The following is a 23,415-nucleotide window of genomic DNA, read 5'->3' on the forward strand; positions in this document are numbered from 1 at the left end:
GTGCTCTAGTACTCTATCAGGATACACCCAGGAGTCATTCCTTGACCGTCCTGGTCAGATATTGCTACCTTTTAGAGAGCCTCAGAAATCCTGCCCCATTGTGCAACAGAATATTTCATACATCATGGAACAAGTTAACTTTTATTCTTATATGATAATTTCTAAATGTGAAGTCCAAGAAATTCTTTCTTTGATTAAACTAGCAAGCCTTGAGGCTTTCGTTAAATGGATTATCAGAAGATATAAGATTCTGTTAGTTTATAGATGTTATTTGTTGGTTTGAAGCTTTTGATGTTCTTGCCTCTGTAAGGCTGGTGTCCTATAAATATCTAGACTCCAGAGGGTAATGCTCCGTGTGCTTTGCCAATTGCCCGCAAGGAGTAGGTCTCTGATCATCTGTGTGATGATGATATTAAATGTAATATCTCAGATTACTTTAGATCAATAGAATATTGATCCCAAACTTGTTTATTCAATAACAAATATGTATTAAGTGTCTTCCTTTGTGTCAAAAGTGGTTGTAGGAAATGAGGAAATATGAATGAGTGGGGCTTGGTTATAAGAGGATTTTTATGGAGCAAATAAGATTTCCTCGAGATAATGAAAATGAGGCTCCATTGATTTTTCTTTCCCTGTAAATTTATTACTGTAAAGGCAGAGGTGAAATCAAGTATTTCAGGACTCTTCCTCCTTTGGCAGCTAGCTGTAGACTGGTACTCACCTAGACTGATTTGGGAATAAGTGGTCTGTGATCTTATATAGTCATACATTTTGTTCCTAGGATATAAAGCTTAAAAATAGTGAAAGCATATAGCTTACACATGCCTAGAAAGTTTGATCGAAAATGCCCATGAAAAATCACTGAAAGACTTTTGTGTGACATGACACACTTCTTAACCCATGGCGTTTTCAGATATCAAGGAATGAAAAGATGTGGAGAGTTTGGTTTGACAAAGAAAGCCCGGAAGAGGAGCCACTTCCAAACGCCTACGATAAATCTCTCGACTGCTTCAGACGCCTCCTTCTGATTAGGTCCTGGTGTCCCGACAGAACCATTGCCCAGGTAAAGGATGCATTAAAAGGAAACAACAGAGAAGGTTCTAAAGGAGAATTTTCCTTTAAACTTAAAGAAGTATTTTGAATGTGATTATCAACCAGAATTTCCTTGTGGGCTTCTAAGCAATTTTCTAGTGAGACAAATGTGATAAATGGAGAGGCAAACGGCAAATGAAGTACTGAGGTGCACACTTCTCTAAGTGATTTATTAAACCCCTTTGGTCCTGGTGGTAAAACAAAAGCAAATGAGAAAATTCATGATTCTGAGCTTGGCATGTATGAATAACATAAACACAATGTATTATTCTCATGTATCATTTTATAATAACCCAGAAATGATATAGCTGCTCTACTTTCCTAGCTGTAAATCAGCTTTTGTGGGAGAAAGAAAAACCACGGGAGCAGTGAGAGAGCCATCTAGCAGGACAGACACGGCTCATCCCTAGATAACGCCACAGCTCTAGGTGAGAGGAATCAGGTTGCCCTAAAACTGAATTCTGCACATGGCCGAAGTGTGAATCTTTCTTCCCAAAGCCTCATCTTCTCCAAGACTATTTATATACTGGTCTTACATCACAGGCATTCACCCACTAAAACGGCACAGGTCTTGTTTCCCCGATTAAATCTTTAGAATTCAGCACAGGTAGACTTCTTAATGGCTTTCATAAGGCAATCATAGAGTAAAACCTGCGGGACTCTGTATTTACCTTAGTGTCTGCAGGGAATGTTACAGAGTGAACAACTCGGCTCAGGTACCACGGATCATATGATCAGCTAGATCCAAAGACTTATTAAGAAAAGGAAAATAAGTTTGGCCACGTAAGGCACTGAGATTGCCCTGTGACACTTTCCCCTGCCAACTGTATTATTTTCACTCTGCCCTAATGGATGGTTGAATAGTTGCCTTTTTAAAGGCAGTGTGGGAGAAAAGGTACAGGTAGAGCTGGTTACCTCCATCCTCTTTTCCCCCAGAAACCATTTAGTGTCAAAGTTAAACTGAAAGCCTGCGATTGTTCCTTAATGTCTCCATCTTTGTAAGGCTTTGCCATCCTCAGGGGGGCCACCAGTGTGGCTTCTTTGCTATTCACACTTTGTATCTTCTTGCCAACTCTGATGCATTCTTTTTTAAAATAAATGACGAGGACATTCCATTATCAGCTTTCCAAGTCCCCCAGTGGATTCCCACGGCCCTTACAAACCCACTCAATTCCTAAATAAAATCTAGATGGTCCTCTGGAAATATGTTATACCCTCTAGAACTTGTATCTGTATGAGTCCTTTTAAAATTTATGACTAGATAAGTTCTACAAAGTGGATACACTTGGTCCCCATTACTTATCAGCAGTATAGGGTTACAAATGATGCTCTTCATTTTGTCTGCTGTGATGTTCCACAGCAGGGGATGTCAGGTGTGTTGGCTGTAAGAATACCACAGTGTTAGAAGGTTTCTAATGCTGTATACACAGTGATGTCTAAAAAACACGCCACCAAGGAAGGTCAGTCGATATGAGGTAGCTTCTGAGTTAATTTCCCTGCCCTTATTCCAAACTTGAGCCTGTTAAATTGAGACCAGATGGAACACAATGTTCTTTGGATTTGGATGGAGTCACCTGTGAAAAATGTAGCCCGTATATTTACTTGTGCCAATGAGGTGTTAAGGTTTTATGGGTTGGCAGGCTGTGCAGGAGCCAGGCTGGCCCGCACCGAATCGTCACTTACACAAATTATACTGGATGTCCTCCATGCACATGAGACAACTTATTCTTGTTTGCTCCAAAATTCCTGCACATGTGTTCACGGCATGAATGACTTTCTTTTGCCTCTGCGCTTTGCTTAAATGCTCCTTTGTTAGGATGCGTGCTCTGGTGTATTTCTGAGATATTAACTGGTTTTGTTGTTGCAATCCTCTCAGGGATGTGGTTTATTCACTATTACTTGGTCATTCTATGTCTATTTCTGAGGCGAAGTATGAGTCCCAAAGGCAGGGTCATTCTGTCACTGCTCTGTAGGGCCATCTGACACACATCCTTAGACACAGGAGGAGGTGGCAAACCAAGTTTTATATTTTTTGTAAGATGGGGACTTATGGGCACAGGAAGACTCAGTTATGCCTGTTTGTCCAATGTGATAATGTGTATATTATACTGAAGCTATGGAGGTAAAGGTATTTGTTCTTCCTCACACATGTAGTTTTGTTTTGGAGGCTTACAACACACAATGAACTGCAGCCTCTGGACTTGAAGCCAATTAGAAACTGTGGTTGTGATCCCAAGAATATCTCTCTTTCCTAGGAACGAGAATTTTATTTAAAAAAATCCATCACGATTTCCATTCTAAGTAAAATAGCTTTCTTTATCAAGGAGTTATAAAATGATGTCTCAGCGTCCTGAACAAAATTGATCAATGTGCCTCAGATAACTTGTGAACTAAGCATAACTTATATATTATTAATGCCAGAAAATAAGATATTTCATGATGTTAAAAATTATGCAACAATTGAATCACAGTTTGATGCTTTAAATTTTTATTCCATCATAATTATCAAATGATTGTATATGTTTATGGGATTTTATTATATGTGCACATTATGGACCACTCAAATCAGGCTGTGAAGTTACTGGAACAAAGTCATGTCTTTTTTGTTTATGTATTATATCAAGGTGCTTTTGTGGTACAACAGATGGGTTAAATAATTGCAACAGAGACCATATACCCAAAAAAGCTTCAACGCTTTGCCATCTGACCCCTACTGTATTTTATTGGCTTGTATGGCAGTGTATTGGGTCCATGTGGAATTGTTTGGAGGTTTTGGGGGTATTGAGTACCCCATTAGCTTAAAATAGAAAACATTTGAGCTTTGAGTGTATGTGAAGCACACTATAAGGAGTTGCAGTGATGGCAGGTCCTTGTGCTTGGGCAGCAACTGCAACTGTGGAATGCCTAGTCTTTGAATTACTTCCTGACTGCAGCTCTTTAGTGTCCCCAAGAGTATACATAGAATATATTTTTGATGATATCATTGGACATGATAAGCAAACTTTTAAAATACTTGCCAGAAGGATGCAGAAAAAGATGTGGGCATTTAGAATAAAGTTAGAGACTCTCACACTCGATTTTGCCAATTTAGAACACATTGTGAGAGATATTATGGCATATTATATCTCAAACTGAATTGGATGGACCATCATTTCTTCAGAATATCTCTCAACTACTAAAATCTGCAAAGGGAGGAATGTCTGAATGGGTGACCATTTCTAGGACCGACAGGCACAAGTCCTGACTGGTCATTTAATCACTACTGGTCTAACTAGCAAAGCAGGGCTCTGACAAGAAACTTCACAGCCCCCTAAGAAGCCAGGCAAGCTGTGTCTTCCCATCATCATTTAACGATAGTTGTCAAAGCAAGAAGACTGTGTGTTATACCAAATCAGCATGTTTTAAACCTTGCATTGGTGGTAAACTGGACATTATGTTTTGTAATAGGGCAGGGTGGGAGCTGAGATGCTGGGAGAGAGGATCACAGTTCAGTGGTCCAGTGCTTTCTCAATGATCATCTGTGAGTTTGGGGAATGTGGACCTAGTGCCTGTTTCCCATGTGCAGATGATGAATATTTCACACCATATTTCAGTTTCTCATGTGAGGGATAAAGTTATCCAGAAGGAAAAATCCAAAGTAGAACATTCTGGGTATTCAATTGTACTGTCTTAGCTGGCACTCGTTTCTGCTCTTATGAAGATGCTAGATGTCTTCAAAGGCCACCAGGCTCCCTTGTCATGACCTGCACGCAGGAGCTGGTAGGCTCATTAGGCCATCTTTGATTTGAAGGTATCCTGAGTTTAGTTTTCATAACTCCCCTCTCATCATTAACACCTTGGACTTCATTCTCAGAATGACTTTGCAGCCCAGGTCTCTGAGCTTACCCCTGGGAAGCTGGTCACCATTCATTCTTGTTATCCTCTCAGCTTAGGTCTATCGGAAGCCTCAGAGCAAGGCAAGCTCCCTGTGCAGTCCTCTGGGATTGAGCAGACTCATCTGTGCCTCCTAGGGAGGTAAAGTTAATATGCTAACACATAGGGTTCTGCTTGTTATATGAGAAAGAGTGATCTGTGGAATCTCCCTGTGGGAACATGTGGATATTACAAACTTGAGTTATGAGAAGACAACAGAATGGGAGGATAGTATTTATTTTGAGGGGACAACCCAGTTATTGTGAGGGACAGGATAGGGGTTAAGGGTCACACATAAATCGGTATTTGAAAAAAATTACTCTTTGACCTTTTTAGAAAGAGAATACCAGGCATTTCTTATGGAGAGAATGGAGTTAAATATTGGTCTTATGAACAAGGATTTCATTAAAATTTCAAACAAGATTAATAGAAGAAAGACAGAATCACCCCCCCACACACACACACCACCACCACCACCACCATGGAAAATGCTGCTTATGAAATTATGAACAGACAGGTTGTCAAGTAAATCTTTTAAAAATGAACTAACAAATTAGTTAATTCACTACCTCATAAGCATAACAAACAGTTATTCAAAGATCATCTATTTGGTAAATACTCATTACATTTCAAGTATTATACTGTTGAGCTATGTGCAATTAGGGTTAACATCCTTTATAATAAAGTTTCCAAAACTTTTTTACAGAGAAAGAAATAATAGTATGTTAAAATAGGACTCAGGGTCATTCAGCTCAGCTTCTGACATTCTAACTATCTGATTTTTGTCTAGCAAGTAACACATTCTATGAGTATAGCATTGAAATATAATCAAACAACAAATGAATACCAGGAAAAGAAACCTCTATCCTGTTTCTGTGGCAGTTCAGATGAATATCCTTGAGCGAATCTGCAGAAGCCACACTTTATAGCAATACATAAAGGAGCTTTTGTTGATTTTTGTGCTACTTTTGGCAGGCTCGCAAGTACATCATGGACTCCATGGGAGAAAACTATGCAGAGGGAGTTATCCTGGACTTGGAAAAGACATGGGAGGAATCTGACCCACGGACACCACTCATCTGCCTCCTGTCCATGGGCTCTGACCCCACAGATTCCATCATTGCTTTGGGAAAGAGACTAAAAATAGAAACACGCTATGTGTCCATGGGCCAGGGCCAGGAGGTCCATGCGAGGAAGCTGTTGCACCAGACCATGGCAAATGTAAGACCGAATGTCTAGATGCACCTCGAGATTGTATTATGGATGCTGTAGATGATTTTATTTAAATCTCATAGATTAGATACTTGGGAAATTATTTCATAATCCCCAAATTTGACTGGGTTGGTCTATGTAGAGAATCTCCTTAACAGTTATAGAATAACAAAAATTAAGAGTTACTATTTTAAGGCTCTTGATTTAAAAGTAATTAGATTCAAGTAGAAGTTTCTGTCATATTCTAGAGGGTATATATCTGGTTACCATTATTCTGAGAATCTAGAAGGGAGTGAACAACCGTCAAAATCCTGTAGACACACATTCTTTTAAGTATTTTCAGTGGGAGCTGTTTTACAGGGGCTGGGTCTGCAGTCCACACCCTGTCTGGTTTGCCTGCTAGAGAGCAAGCTTCTCATCTTTCCCTGGACAGATGGGAGGACACTAGGAGATAGATTTTTTTTCCTCTGGTTGGCCCCTCCTCTCAGTACAGGGCAGGTGCCTTGCTTTTTTGGTCCTTGTACTATTCCTGGCTGCTCCCAGAAGTGCACTTCATTCCAGGATACCCCAAGTGTAGCCCAGGATTCAGTTTTCTAGAGTCTGTGTACATGTCATCAATATTGCATCACTGTCTTTATATTTGGGATCATGCCTTAAACTGCTGAGCTTAGCTTTACTTGTTTTATTTTATTTTATTTTATTTTATTTTATTTTATTTTATTTTATTTTTTTGAGATAGGGTTTCTCTGTATAGCCCTGGATGTCCTGAAACTCACTTTGNAGACCAGGATGGCCTTAAACTCAGAAATCTGCCTGCCTCTGCCTCCCAAGTGCTGGGATTAAAGGCATGCACCACCACCGCCCAGCCTTAGCTTTACTTGTAAGTTGTATTACCTCTCTCTGTTTTTGACTTTGGGTATTGCCATGACCGTGCTAAAGAATCATTATGTCTATTGGCATGACAGTGTGCTGTGAGACAAATGTACGCCACAATACTTACAAACACATTGTAGATCTCAAGGAAGGATTATTGAACTCTTAGAGTTGGCCTAGATTAGTTTAAAGTGGTTACTATGCTTCTGTTTTAAAATTTAATGATTTAATTTCTAGGCAACGTTGTACTGAAATCTCCAGGTGAAGGGAAGTAGCCTAACTTCCACCCATTGCTGGTATTTCTTAGGGAGGATGGGTACTTCTACAGAACTGCCACCTGGGACTTGACTTCCTGGATGAGCTCATGGATGTAATTACAGAAACAGAGACTGTGCATGACACTTTCCGCCTGTGGATCACCACCGAGGTTCACAAGCAGTTCCCCATCACTCTTCTTCAGATGTCCATCAAGTTTGCCAATGAGCCGCCTCAGGGCCTCCGGGCAGGACTGAGAAGGACATACGGTGGTGAGCTGGGGGATGCTTCTGTGTCTGCAGGATTTGCACACATACTATTTTCTTAAAGAAACTATAAGGGCTGGAGAGATGGTTCAGCGGTTAAGAGCACTGACTGCTCTTCTAAAGGTCCTGAGTTCAATTCCTAGCAATGACATGGTGGCTCACAGCTATCTGATGCCCTCTTCTGATGTATCTGAAGACAGCTACAGTGTATTCATATACATAAAATAAATAAGTAAATAAATCTTAAAAAAAAACCTATCAAAGCAGAATTAGCAAATAGTATTCTTCCTTTACCCGATAGAGTGGCAAATGATATGAATTGAGGCAATGATTTTCTTCCTTCAATTTTTCAGTGTTTTCAATATTGTACCACAGTGCCTGTGCCAGACACTGACCTTTCTGTTTTAACATCATATGTTGACAGCTTCCTTGTTTGTGGTCTCTACTCCACACATGAATTAATGTAGTGGTACAGACTCTTCCTAAAGAAAGGTCTGAGTTAAAAGTGTGGCCTGGTCCATGTCACAGCATCAGATAAGTTGAGAACCAGACAATGCTGGAATATGGACCATGTGGCAGACTCAGGCAGGAGAATCAGGAGTTACATAGTAGGGTCAATAAAAGCCATCTAGGAGAATAAAATTGGTGGAAAATTTTAATAATAATAGCAACAACAATGATAATAAAAACGTGATTATATTCCAATTAAAAACCACAGATATGCTTAAGGGAGTTGCTACTAAGAGTCAAATCGTGCCAATCTATAAGATAATGGGATAATAAATCTTGAAAGATAATAGCAATAGAAATCGATGTGCTCAATATAATTTATTAATGTTTAATAATTATTTGGGGGCATGTACTTAAATTGAAACAAACTTTTGCATACATTATTTTAACTAATTTTAAATTAAGTGTGTGCTCCTTGTATATATCTCAGGCATTAATATAGTTAATATTAATTCATAATGATAATAATAGCATTTACTTTATAGCCATTTTTCTTTTATCTCTATTTTATCTTTGTAGTGTTCTGGTGTATTGGTAAGAACTTGTCTTACATTATCGACCTTCCCCATGACCTAGGCCTTTAGGAGATGCTTCCAAGATAAATGATCTCTAAACAGGCCAAATTCAAGTAATAATTACCACACTCATGGAAGAAAAGTAGTGCAAAATAACTGTGACTTGATCCTTATAAAGAGAATAACAAATGAAAGTGATTGAGAGATGACTATGTTCTTCTCTGACCATGACAGGTGTGAGCCAGGACCTACTGGATGTGAGTGTGGGGGCCCAGTGGAAGCCCATGCTGTATGCTGTGGCCTTCCTACACTCTACTGTCCAGGAGAGGCGCAAGTTCGGTCCCCTAGGGTGGAATATCCCCTACGAATTTAACCAAGCAGACTTCAATGCCACAGTACAGTTCATTCAAAACCACCTGGATGATATGGATGTCAAGAAGGTATTGTTCTGCCCTCTCCTTCACACCATGATGCGTACTGAACACAGATGCAGCCAGCTTCACACACTGGAGGCAAATCATTATGAGGGTTTGATAAGCCCGTAGGGTCTTTTTAAAGGCATGTACACTTGGGTCACGATCGCTTCTTGAGTTTAGGAATAAAAAAAAAAGGAAGTATATTTATTATCCATTTACTTCACACAGTCCATAAGATGGCCTTAAAGGACCAGTGGCAGGGATGGGGTTTGGGGTGAAGGAGAAGAAAGCTCTAAAAGTCAAGCGTTTAGATTATCTTTGATTTTTTTTTTCTATCTAAGTATTTTCAAAAGGTACATTTTTAGGGACTGACAAGATGACTCAATAGTTAAAAACATACTGCTCTTGCAAAAGCTTCAAGTTTAGTTCCTCGCTTGTCAGGTGACTCATAACTGCCCATAACTCCAGCTCCAGAAGAATCTACCCTTTTCTGGTCTCCTCCAGTACCTGCACTCATACATGTATATCCTACAATCAAGACATATGCACATACATAATTTAACATAGAAACAAATGATTAAAAGTAAACTTTAAAAACACTGAAGTGTGAACACACGAATTGCTCACAAGAATGTACTTGAAGTAATGAACGTGACCTTGGAGGAAACCTTCACTTCGGCTTGTTTGAGGGTTTTTTTTTTTTTTTTTTTGCACTGTATCTTGAAATTACTTAAGAAGAATGACTGTGTTGCAGACTTTGATGGTGAACACATAATGATGCAAAATTGTTTTGTGCTCCCAGGGAGTATCCTGGACCACTGTCCGCTACATGATAGGAGAAATTCAGTATGGAGGCAGAGTCACTGATGACTATGACAAGAGGTTGTTGAACACGTTTGCAAAGGTTTGGTTCAGCGAAAACATGTTTGGACCAGATTTCACCTTTTACCACGGATACAACATTCCAAAATGCAGTACGGTGGATGGCTATCTTCAGTACATTCAGGTTTGTTTGCTTCGGTATCTTAACTCTAGAACAAATCCTTGAAGCTCTTTGACCCTTACAAAATTTATTCACACTGTTCCTCCTGGTTTTATAATTAATTGTAATGACGGAATAAGCAAAGGCTTCTGCTTTTGTTATATTTTTATAACCTCTTGATTATCCCGCTTAGCTTTGCTCTCAGATGAATCTCGTGTGGATTTCTTCTGCATATTCCATATGTTTTAATGGCTTGAGGGTGCATTTTCTTTGGCGAGATGATAGATTGGGCAGATGTCAGAAGGGGATCTGTATAGGTCATGTAGGGTTCTCCAACAGAATTTCTTAACTCCAGTAGCATTGGCATTTACGGCCAGGTTACTCTTTCTTGTGTGTTGTAGGATGTCTTGCATAGTCTGTGGCCTCTGTCTACTAAATGTCAGCAGATCCCCTTCGTCAGTAAATGTCTCTAGGGTGTTGCCAAGTGATCCTTGGTGGAAAAATTGTCTCTGCCTGAGGAGTGCTGCTCTAACATGGAGTAATGTATATTTTGATAGGCCAGTCAGGAATATGTAAGGGTACAATATCTAATGTTGAAGGTATCTACATTCCATCTCTTGAATGTATTAGATCGTGATTTAGCAGTTGCTTTGGTCTCTGTCTCAGATTTATTTCTGCACAAACAAACTAAAGCCTAGCACCCCGAAGGGATGCATTTATCAGCATATTCATGGGCTTTGATATATAAATGTAATGAGTTTATCATATATTATCACCACTGTGCTTTTATTAATTCAAATCAACAAATAAAATTTGCCTTCCTGTAGTGTGTGTCTTAAAATCATTAGCAACAAATAGAGAAGTGTCAGACACATTATAAATTTAAGGATACCTGTGTTTCTAAATATAGACCTCATTTCACATTGAGACTGAGGTTGCTCATAAGAAGGTGTGTGAAAGGAATAACATAAGTCAGAGGAAGGGAGGGAGACTGGTGATAGGATAATAAAGTTAAGGGTGAGATTCACACATGGAAATATCTGTCAGTTTGTAGGTATAATTTCTCTTTCCCAGTGGCTGCTGAAACTCCCTGCTTGATTGTTCTGCTCCAGCTATGTCTCAGTCTCCATCACTCTATTTCCCTGTTATGTTTTGAATATTTCCCTTTTCCCTGTCTCCATTTTTCTCCCTAGGACAGAACAGTTTCTGCACCCAGTCTTATTTGACCTATGCAAAAAAACTTTCATTTCCTTCTACTTGTAACGATACAATAGCCATTCATTATACAAACTTTATTTTAAATGACTTTAATTAGACTAGTCAAAAAATTCCCTTCATATCTCACATATCATATAAGAAAGTGGGGTCCCCAGTTAAAAGTTTGATTCAGTCTGTTTTGTGTTTCTTCATGTTATGAGTTTTCCTTTTGGGTTTGTGGATAAGTTATTGAGAGTTTGGGGTTTATAGCCAGTCAAAAGTGAGACATAAGTAGAATGGTTATCTTAGTTAAAACATTTTTATTTTTCTTGCTCCATAGTTTGATTTATGTACATGCTAGTAGTGTATGTTTTATCTATCTATCTATCTATCTATCTATCTATCTATCTATCTATCTATCTATCTATCTATCTATTTTTTCCCTCAGAGCTTACCTGCCTATGACAGCCCAGAGGTGTTTGGGCTTCACCCCAATGCTGACATTACTTACCAGAGCAAGCTGGCCAAGGATGTGCTGGACACTATCCTGGGCATCCAGCCCAAGGACAGCTCCGGTGGAGGGGACGAGACACGGGAAGCTGTGGTGGCTCGCCTGGCTGATGATATGTTGGAGAAGCTTCCAGAAGATTATAGTCCTTTTGAAGTGAGTCCATGAGATCCACATTTCAGTCTTGGCTGTCTATGGGGGAGTGTGGGGAAAGGAAATTGAACAAAATGTGAGAACCAAAGGAGATCCCAGAAGAGCCACCAATAAAAAACCATGGAGAAACTGACATGAATGTCAATGCTTATTGCTAACTGGTTTTTGTATAACTGGATTATAGAGCATTCTTTGAGGTACTTGACAATGCAATGGTTTAGATAAAAGCACTGTATTGTCAGAGTGAAGGACAAGTTATCATGTGTACATGTTTGTATATGTATATTTGAGTATGTGTACGTGTGTGTGTGTGTGTGTGTGTGTGTGTGTGTGTATGTGTGTGTGTAACTTAGTGCACAGCTTAAAATGCAGGGCTTCTTAACTTCATAAAGACTACTTTTTTTTATTGACTCTTTGGGAATTTCGCATCATGCACCCCCAACACCACTCATTTCCTAATCTTTCCATATCTGCTCTTCACCCTTGTAATCAACCCCAACAAACACACACACATAACCCATAAACAAAACCCATAAAACAACTCTCTGGCCACTTAGGGCAATGGCTAGTGTGTTCCTCTGTCAACTGCAGAGGCTGCATTTACCAATGTCACCTCTCTGCTGGTTTTTCATATAACTAACTTTGAAAATTGATCCTTTCAGTATGCAAATAGCTTCTAAGCAATTTATGACTGCAAAAATTAATGTTTTAGCATTTAATGCATGTTTTGAGAAAATTTACTGTGATACGGTTTATAAATCTTTGATAAAACTGTGACTTATTTTCCATATGGTCTAAGAAACTCATGACACAGCTCCTAGCAACACACAAATGGCTTCCACATCCTGTTGTTCCTACCAAGCAGACAATTTTGTCTACGGATACTGAGCTCAAGGGCCCCTTGTCAAGAGAATAATTTCCCTGGAAGAATCTCTGATCGCTCGCTTGGAGAAAATCAATGCTGTTATCAGCTTTCATAAGGCCTTTTCATTACAGTGCTGGAAGAGAGGTCATTGCATCTACCAGAGGTTAAAATATTTATGAAGCAATTAAAATATCTAAAGTAGAATAATTATGTAACAGAACATGGTAACTAGATTTTTGAGGACTTTTTTTTTTTTTTTTTTTGCAGAAATTGTTAGAACCACTCCAGCATAAAATAGTCCAGCCTAACACACTATCTGTTATACAGAAGTTTCTCAATAAATGCCTATAAAATAGAAAACAATAAATGGGTATCTGTGCTGATAGAGGAAAACAGAGCGCTTTAAAAATGGATGCCTAGTTATTTGAGACAACCTGGAGAGTGGTTGTGTCTATATGCATGCTCACTGCATATACTTACATATATGTCATATTGGCAGGGAATAAATAATTCCCAGTAAGTTTATTTGATAAAATGCTTGTAGCTATATACATTTTACATGCTTCTTTGAATTAATGGCTTCCTGTTCTTTCACGCATGTTCTGAAATTTGGGCTGGTCATATACAAGATATTTGTTTTCTTATATCATCTTTATTTTGCATATTAAGAAAAACTAAAACCATATCATTTGTGGCATTGTAAAAAGCAGGGCTTATTTAGAGGGCCCTGAGAACAATCCTATTCTCTCATGATAGCAATCTAATTCCTGTTGTGTACTTTGAATGTCTCCATGGAAGGTGAAGGAGAGATTGCAGAAGATGGGACCATTCCAGCCCATGAACATTTTCCTCAGGCAGGAGATTGACAGGATGCAGAGGGTACTCAGCCTTGTCCGTAGCACCCTGACTGAGCTGAAACTAGCTGTTGATGGCACCATTATCATGAGCGAAAATCTACGAGATGCTCTGGATTGCATGTTTGATGCCAGAATCCCTGCTCGGTGGAAAAAGGTCAGAACAGTCCTGCGCTTTCTTTGTGAGTGGCTATAACTGCACCAAAGACTTACATGATCCTTACACTTAGTGATGCTTAGTGGTGCTTCTCCTGTCCTCAAAATTGCTTTTAAAATCATTTAGTTTTTGTGGATATGTGTGCTGAAATATAAATATGTGCTTCACATATGTACAAGTGCCCACAGAGTCACAGTAAGGCATTAGATACCTTTTATATGGAGTTACAGGCAGTTGCAAGCCACCAAATGTGGATGCTAGAAACTGAACCCAGGTTCTCCATAAGAGCAGCAAGTACTATTAATCCCTGGTCCATCTCTTCCCTTATTTATTATTTTAAAATTTACTTAAAATATAATTACATCATACTCTTCCCTTCTGCTCTTCCCAGACATCCATATCCTGTTCCCCGATTTACCTCTTCTTTAGCCACTGGTATCATATGTACATGTGAATGAATAAATATAAAAATACAATCTGCTAAGATGGCCTAGTCATTGGGAGGAGAGGCCCTTGGTCTTGTGAAGATTATATGTCCCCATACAGGGGAATGCCAGGGCCTGGAAGCAGGAGTGGGTGGGTTGGGGAGGAGGGCAGTGGGAAAGTACAGGGGACTTTTTGGATAGCATTTGAAATGTAAATGAAGAAAATATCTAATAAAAAAGTAAAAATCCAATCTGCTGACTCTGGCATTGTTGGGTAATATATATGGTTCCAGGGTTGATCACTAGGTATTACATAACCAATCAGGGGCTCATCTCTTGTAAGGACTTACTTTCTCTCAGCAGGTGTTAATCACTTACAGGTCATTATCCAGGAGTAGAGCCACATGAGATTTCTTCATGCATGTTGGGAAATGAACTGTTGTTGAAATTGTGCCGGTCTTGTTTAGGCTGCCATAGAGTTGAGGCTTGATGATACAGCTTCCTTGTCCTAGCTAGAAGGCACAATCTCATGGCAGGCTTCCTTATCCTCTGTCTCTTCCAGTCTTTCTGCTTCCATCTTCTCTGATGCTCTCTGAGCCTTAGATGCAGGAATTGTGTTGTGGATGGGAATGAGCATCCCATGGCTTTCTGTCTTCTGCATTTTGATCAGCTATGGCTTTCGGTAATGATCTTTTTATTTTTTCCTGCAAAAAACAAACTTCTCTTCGAGAGATAAGCCCATCCCTGGGTATAAGAGTAGGTATTTACAGTGCAGTAATATTGTGTTAGAAGTTTATATTGTGGCATCAGTAGGTTTTCTTTACAGGTGTCTGTCCTCTCCAGGTAAGCTGGTTGACTTTATAGTATCACAAATGATTTTCTTCCTGTTGATCAGGCCTTAAACTCAATTAGGCAGCTGTTGGTTACCCCCAAGATGGATAGGCCACTGTTTCACCACACTAGAAATGTCAGTTCAGTCATTGTTGTGGTTCATAGGTCTTACATCTGAGTAGGGCTCCTGAGTGGTACCCTGCCCTTGGCAGTTTGTACAGGAGTGAGTTCTCAGAAGCTTCCAGATCAGGTTCTGATCCATTACTTCAAGTCCTGCATCAGAAGTCCTTTATGTCTTCAGCAATAAAGCCTTAGGTTTGAATTCTGGGAGACGCTCAAATGCATAGGCATAGCTTATATTGTTTTGGGAGTCTATTGGATTCTTCTGACCATGAACTTGAAATAGGGTTTCTCATGTGTGGTACTGAGGTTTTTGCTAGATAGTCTATAACTCTAGGGTTGAGCATCATCACCTCACATTGCACAGATTCTTTAATTGGCAGCTTATGGTTAGAGAATGGAATGTGGAAATGAGAGTTTTGAGGATGGTATAGATCAGATTTTGGAGATTAAATATTTAGCTTTTTTTTTTTTTCCTACCTGGTTTCACAAAGGAGGTCAACACAGAGTAGCGAGATTGTAGAACATTTGCTGAAAAGGCTACTGTTCGAGAAGATGCATATCTGCTGAGAAGAGAGTTTCTTAGAATAGAACCTAAGATTAGACAGGTTGATCTACAAACAGCACTGCAACCTTCAACTTCTCCTCTAAAACCTACTGAGCAAACTGTGTTTCCTGCAGATAGTTTAGTCCTAATGAGACAGACAGAGCTAGGAGGCTCCCTAAGAAGAATCCGTATATTTCCTGAAAGGCCACTGATGCTCCTAAAACCTGCTGCCCACATATGACACACTAAACATATTTTCAGTTATTTTAGGAGATGCTGTCATATCAGCAGTTGCCCACTTTGGGATGTGTCTCAGAGTTTGAGTGGGCCCTTTGCTCCACCAAATTACCCTGTGAGAACCTAATGGAGACTCTGCCTTTTAAATGCTGCACTCCCTGGGATGTAGGGACTCTGAATCTATCACAGCAGAGAGCAGATGAGTTGGGCAAGAAAGACTAAGTGTGGATGTTCTGGTCAGGTCCCATATCTTCCTCTCATAGTCCTCGAATCAGGATTCTAAGCCATGGACCCAACCTATGGACCCAACCTCTTGGGAGTCCAGAAAACATAGGGAGCACATGAGTTGTTTGATAAACTAGGTTTGATACACTCTCCAGCCAAATCAGTTCTTTTACTTTGTTAGTATGAGAGTAAGGATGGAGCATTATCAGGAGAGTTATGTGGAAGGAGCTCTTAGGCAATAAAGAAATTTCAGGAGTGTAGAAAACACATTTCTCCCAGCAACAGGTGTTCAGTGGTGACTGTATATGGAGTATGACTGTGTAAGTAGTAGAATAAAGAGGTATGCTCTGGGGACTGCTTAAGGCTGAGATGATCATGAGTTGAAAGAGTATTATGCTAAATGAATCATACTTATGAATGTGGATGCTATCGCTAAATGACTATAAAATTATAGGCATCTGTGAATGTGGATTCTGGGCTAGAATATCTGTATTTAGACCATGTTTAGCCTGGTATAAGTTTGTTGGTTTGTTTCATGTCAATTTTCTTTACATATGTGTAAGATGGAAATGACGGTGTCATTTCTAGCAGTTCTGTGAAAATTAAATGAATTGGACAATTCAACGAGCTTATAAGGCTTTGTGGAGTGTGGCCAGTAAGTGCTTGTGGCTATTATTATCAAGACTGGACCATCACTGATGACTGCTGGTCCTCCCACCAGCACCATCACAGCATAACACCACTACCATCTCCACACATTTGCTTCTACTACCCCTACTGTGGCCACCACCACCACCAGAACCACTTTCTCCTTTAGTGTGGCCACCTTCACGACAATCATCTGCCATACTTCCACCTCCCTCATCACCACTGGTATTCTGAATGTTTGAGCTGTTGAGTGTAACTGCAAGCTCGCATAACTACAAGGGGATAATCGTTAAGTAGGGATGTGGACTATGCTTCCAAGTTTAGAGCAGAAAGTACAAGAGGATCTGTCACAGCCTTGGTTTTGAGGGCTATGGTGTGCAAGGTAGGTAGCAGATAGTAAAAGCAGCAGTCTGTCCTACAGAAGTCTGACTTCAGTGTACAGTGAGTGAGGAGGCAATGGTGAGGGAAGATGTGGAGGATCCAGAAGTATCCTCTGTTCAAGGTACTGGATGCTGAAGATGAAGTATAGGGGACTGGAAGAGCAAGATTGTTGAGAGTTGGGCCAGACTGAGAAGGTAGAGGAAGATACAATTAGAGATACAATTTAGAGAAGGAATTTTTGGGGTGCTTGTATTTCTTTAGTAAAGTAGAAAAGTATCTTGATGGGGTTAAAACTGGAGGTGTCTTGGGAAAGATTTGTTTAGGACACAGGTGCTTTATTAGTGAGTAATCATGCCTGCTAAACAAGCATGAGGACCTGAGATGAAACCTCCAGGACTCATGTTAAAAATCGTCCATGGCTTCATATGCCTGTAACCTCAACACTAGGGGATGTAGCCAGGCAGATCCTGAGAGACATCAGGCTCCCAGTTCAGCAAGGGAGCCTGCTGGGGTAGGAAGTTGGAGAGTGGAGAGGCATAGACTAAGACACCCTAGTTTCCTTCTTGGGTTTCTGAAAGTGCATACATGGGTATAGGCATGCCTGTACAATCACACACACACACACACACACACACACACACACACACACGCACGCGCACACACACACACACACACCACACACACACACACACACACACACACACCCCTCCCATTCACAAGGCTTATCCTTGTTGAGCCTCACATATCTTTCCCCAGATCTTGACCAATGGGTGGTAATTAGGACTTCTTGTGTGTTCTCCACATTATTTGATGATGTCTCTGTGCATCTCTTGAGTCACATGACCTAGGAACACTGAATCAGCATTGACCGGAGCCCCTTTCCTTCTTTCTCAGCTTTCACAAATTCAGTGCAAAGCCTGGAACATTTCCCTCTTGAATTTCCCGTTCTCACTGCCAACAGATGGTGAACCTTCCAAGTGACCGGCCTTGCACATTTGTTCCCTCTAAGCTTTCTCACTCAGCCCTGCCAGCCCCAGAGAAGTTCTAGAGCTGAACAAGTCTTTGCATGCAGCAGCCTCTCCTATAATATTCCCTTTACTCTGATACCAAATGTGATTTTACCCCCTCTCTTCCCCCCCTTTTTTACCTAACACAACTATAAAGGTAGGATAGAATGAGCTACCTAATTCTTAAATTATGATCATTTTATGCAGTTTTTCTTCTATTAATGTTACTATCAGTTTGCGGAATTGCAGCGACTCTTGAAATATAGGCAAATTAATTGTAATGATATTTGAAATTCAAGTGGGATACCTACCCAGGTTGATTACGACATTCATTCCTACTGAAAATGTTGCAATTACGGTGAAATGTTATAACCTATGATTTGCAGATTCTTCCCCACAGTGCTGCTCCTGCCGCCTTAATGACATCCATGCCCGTTGTCATAAAGGAAATGACTCAAGTGAATTCGGGGAGAAAGTTAGAAGTGGCGGGCACAAATGAATTGCTGGTGGTAAAGGAAGTGAGGTCTCCCTTTCTGCACCTTAATGAGACACACACTCAAGGGAACAACTGTTGTTTACCTCGTTAAGATAAACAGAGAATGGCTTCTGCGATGCATTGCACAGAGTGCATTTTAAAGTGTTTACCTATCTTGACGATGCCATGAGTTCACTTATACAAATAAAAACTGTGTCTTATATACCATCTATTGAAACTGGGGCCTGATCATGATGGAAGCCTGTTAAATTTTATTCCACAGATGTTTTTTATTTCTTCAGAATTGGTGGTGAATATATTCACAGGTGGAGGGTGGACATAGTGTCATCTCTCACAGCTCTGTGAATTCGCATCATTAACTTGTCTTCGCATCATTGATGCGAAGGAGAACGAATAACCTGAAAAGTTTATGGGTCAGAGCTCAGTGGAAATTCAAGATGGAAAGGACAGTCGCATTGTAACAATGAAGTTGTTGCTTGTTTGTTTTTTCCCAAGTGAACAGAGTTTAAAGGGCAAAATCAAACCGCTATTGAAGGATTGTTTTAATGTTATGTGTTTTAGGCATCATGGGTTTCTAGTACCCTGGGCTTCTGGTTTACTGAACTTCTAGAAAGAAACTGCCAGTTCACCTCCTGGGTTTCCAACGGCAGACCCCACTGCTTTTGGATGACAGGTTTCTTTAACCCACAGGGATTCTTAACTGCGATGCGACAGGTAATAACTCTGACTGGGGCTTGTTGTGTTACTGTGATTTTTCTCTGCAACCTTCCCTTACTTCATGATAGTTTTAAAGAATATAATAAGACAAAGAATGACTACCTTTGTTTGGTTCTAACAGCTACCTTGTTGTGATGATAAATATAGCTACTTATTCCCAGGCTGCAAGCATTTATTTATTATTATTTATTTATTTCTATGTTGATCTGATTTTATAGTTTCCCCTCTTTAAAGTACAAATGGTTGAATTGGGACAAGAGCATTTTTTAAAATGAGAGAGTCTTTTAAATTCTTTAAATATTACTGTAGTTCCTTTGAATGAAGATCATTTGGAATACCTTGATCTTCATTTTGCTCTTCCTATTAAGAAAAGTTTATAATTATTCCCTATGTCCTTTTGCTCACTTGAATAGGAAATAACTCGAGCCAACAAAGGATGGGCTTTGGACAATATGGTTCTTTGCAATGAAGTCACCAAATTTATGAAGGACGACATTTCTGCTCCTCCTACAGAAGGTGTCTATGTCTACGGCTTATATCTTGAGGGTGCTGGCTGGGACAAAAGGAACATGAAACTCATTGAATCCAAACCCAAAGTGCTTTTTGAGCTGATGCCTGTCATAAGGATTTTTGCAGAAAACAATAGTAAGTTGTCTTGTATCTTCAAAAAGTATTACAGGGTTGACTGATGTTATAAATACGTAGTCTCATTATTTTGCTACCAGGCAATAGGGACTTCACTATATCAACCAGCTCCATATTCATACCTATGCTTAATGAATACCTACTAATCTCCAGACCTTTCCTTGGGTGCTATTATTTAGACAATAGTAGATTCTTGTCCGCCTGGTAAAGCAGATATGCGTAATAGATACAGTTCCACCAATGAGATCAGGAAGCAATACACGGAATGAAGAAGTATAAGATAACTGTGGTACAAAAAGAACAGGAACTGGGCGTCCTGAGCTGTTAGACCCGGCCTGGTATTGAGGAATGGGCAGGAGGAAGGGGTAAGGCGAGCGATACAGTGTTGTTTGTTTGTTGTTGGTTCTAATTAATTAATTAGCTAACTAATTAAAGGGCTCACCAAGAAGTGTAGTGCTACTAGTTTGTGGGCTCGAGTCAGGATGTGAAATATAAATGGGTGTCTGGAGATATTTGGCCTTATCATATAACTAAATGTAAAGTGCCGTGTCTAATAGGTATAATACTATTTCGAGGAAGCACTCATTTACTCTACATTATCAAGGCGGTGGTGGCGCACACCTTTAATCCCAGCACTTGGGAGGCAGAGGCAGGCGGATTTCTGAGTTCGAGGCCAGCCTGGTTTACAAAGTGATTTCCAGGACAGCTAGGGCTATACAGAGAAACCCTGTCTCGAAAAAACAAAACAAAACAAAACAAAACAAAACAAAACAAAAAAAAGAAATCTAAAAACACACACCGAGTGTTTCCCATGGTGGCTTCCCACTTTCTAGAGGCCTTGCTGCACCTGTCGAGCTACCTTCTGGCCACTCTCTCTCCTGTTCCCTCCTTGGAACTGGGTTCCTTTGCCAGCATGAGCTATAAGCTCCAGAGACAGGCATGATGATGGCTCCCCAGGAAGAAGTTATTTAATGATATGAGTCCATCTTTCTTTGAATAAGTAAAGGAAGAGATAATATATCTTTAAAGGTTGATGCTATTCTGATGCCATGGATGAGTAGCACACTGGGAAACTTGGCTCAGGGAGAAAAGAAAAGGCTGTGAACCACCCTTTTCTTTTCTTTTCTTTTCTTTTCTTTTCTTTTCTTTTCTTTTCTTTTCTTTTCTTTTCTTTTCTTTTTTCTTTCCTTTTCTTTCTTTCATGTGTGTATGTGTGTGTGTATGTGTGTGTATGTGTATGTGTGTGTGTGTGTGTGTGTGTGTATGTGTGTGTGTGTACACGCCCTGAGGATTAGATTCAGGGTCTCCTACATACAAGGTAAAGGTTGATCTGGAATTTGCAATCCTCCTGTTTCAGCCTCTCGAGTCTGTCCTCTCAGACTCTCAGATAGAGGCGCATGACACTAGACCAGGATTAAATATTTATTTATGTGCATGAGTGTTCTGTGTTTATGTATGTTTGTGCTTTGCATGCATGCCTGATATCCATAGAAGCCAGAAGAGGGTCTGGGTGCCCTACAACTGGGTCATAGACAGTTGTAAATTGCCATGTCCGTGCTAGGGAAGAAATCGTGATCTACAAGGAGAGCAACTGCTTAGCTTTCTCTACAACTCCTAAATATTTCCAAGCAAACACTTACTACTTGTTTAACATTATATCAGCTGCAACCATACATGCTAGTAGACAAAGGTAATTATGAACCAGTTACTGCCCACAAGGACACATAGTCTAGTGAACAAAATCAATAAAAACTAATGCTAAAATAGAATCGGAAAAACATTATGATGCAGGCGTGTTCAGAATGCTTAGGAGACGGAGGGAAACAAGCCTGAGTGACCGCTTAGGTTAGACGGACTTATTCTGAGGTGTGGACGAGGAGGAGTGTGGCTTGGAGCTAAAGAGATTTTTCTTGGCAGAGGGAAAATAGCACAAACTCACCCAGCCAATCAGTGACTGTCTACCTGATTCTTGCCATCTGCCAAATGTCACTCTGTGGTTAAAGCTGCAGTAGCAAAGACCAGACAGGATGCCCATTCTTTTTTAAATTGGATATTTTATTTATTTACATTTCAAATGTTATCCCCTTTTCTCTGTTTCCCCTCTGCAAACTCCCTATTCCATCCCCCTTTACCTTGCTTCTATGAGGGTGCTCCCCCACCCCCCACCCACTCCCGCCTCACCGCCCTAGCGTTCCTCTACACAAGCCTTCACAGGACCAGGGCCTCCCCTTCCACTGATGCCAGATAAGGCCCCTTCAGCTCCTTCAATCCTTCTCCTAACTACTCCATTGGGGTTCAGGTGCTCAGTCCAATGGTTGGCTGCAAGCATCTGCATCTGTATTGGTCAGGATCTGGCAGAGCCTCTCAGGAGACAGCTGTATCAGGCTCCTGTGAGTGAGCACTTCTTGGCATCAGCAATAGTGTCTGGGTTTGGTGTCTGCATGTGGGATGGATCCCTAGGTGGGGCAGTTTCTGGATGGCCTTTCCTTCAGTCTATGCTCCACTCTTTGTCCCTGTATTTGTTTTAGACAGGAGCAATTCTGGGTTAAAAATTTGGAGATGGGTGGGTGGCCCCATACCTCAAGTGGGGGGTCATACCTAACCTCTGGATATGGTCTGGACAGGTGGTTCTCTCTCCCATTTGTGGGGTATTTCAACTAATGTCATCCCTGTGGGGTCCCAGGAGGTTCTGGCTTTCTTGGCAGCTGGGGCAGGATGCCCATTCTTGTGGCTCAGTTTGAAAGGCTGCAGTAGATACAAGAAGCAAATGTCATCAGGTCTCATTACTTTCATATTTGGTGTTTATATTAAAGTTTATCCATAATACTGATGGCAGTGTTTGGAATCATCCCTAGGTGTACACAGAGAAGCACAATATTGGAGCTGCCTAATAAACACCTTGACTCTGAGGTGAAACTGAATACAGGAATGCTCTGCCTCCTGGTTTGAGCTATTATACTATAAACAAATGCTATCTACACGATCCATTTTCTGTTATGCTTCTTTCTGTATATTTGTATCTAATATGTACAGATGTCACAGGTGACAGAGAGCCTGTACAGATGTCAGAGAGCCTGTACAGATGTCAGAGAGCCTGTACAGATGTCAGAGAGCATGTATAGATGTCACAGGTGTCAGACAGCATGTACAGGTGTCAGAGAACATGTATAGGTGTCTCATGTGTCAGTGAGCATGCACAGGTGTCAGAGAGCATGCACAGGTGTCAGTGAGCATGCACAGGTGTCAGTGAGCATGCACAGGTGTCAGTGAGCATGCACAGGTGTCAGAGAGCATGCACAGGTGTCAGGGAGCATGCACAGGTGTCAGTGAGCATGCACAGGTGTCAGAGAGCATGCACAGGTGTCAGAG

The 23,415-nt window shown here is 40.5% G+C and overlaps 1 protein-coding gene across 1 annotated transcript in view; it reads left to right on the plus strand.

Annotated features, from left to right (window-relative positions):
• The window catches only part of Dnah5 (dynein axonemal heavy chain 5), a 235,205-nt gene that overhangs the window by 201,764 nt on the left and 10,026 nt on the right, over positions 1–23,415 (plus strand). Inside the window, exons 70-78 of the mRNA XM_021208310.1 lie at positions 914–1,063; positions 5,980–6,225; positions 7,397–7,616; positions 8,870–9,075; positions 9,854–10,057; positions 11,679–11,894; positions 13,555–13,767; positions 19,246–19,398; positions 19,815–20,046. Of these exons, the coding sequence (XP_021063969.1) occupies positions 914–1,063; positions 5,980–6,225; positions 7,397–7,616; positions 8,870–9,075; positions 9,854–10,057; positions 11,679–11,894; positions 13,555–13,767; positions 19,246–19,398; positions 19,815–20,046 (1,840 nt within the window). The remainder of the gene's footprint in view (positions 1–913; positions 1,064–5,979; positions 6,226–7,396; positions 7,617–8,869; positions 9,076–9,853; positions 10,058–11,678; positions 11,895–13,554; positions 13,768–19,245; positions 19,399–19,814; positions 20,047–23,415) is intronic.

Source organism: Mus pahari, chromosome 11 (assembly GCF_900095145.1).
Source record: "Mus pahari chromosome 11, PAHARI_EIJ_v1.1, whole genome shotgun sequence".
In the NCBI taxonomy this organism is placed as follows: domain Eukaryota; kingdom Metazoa; phylum Chordata; class Mammalia; order Rodentia; family Muridae; genus Mus; species Mus pahari.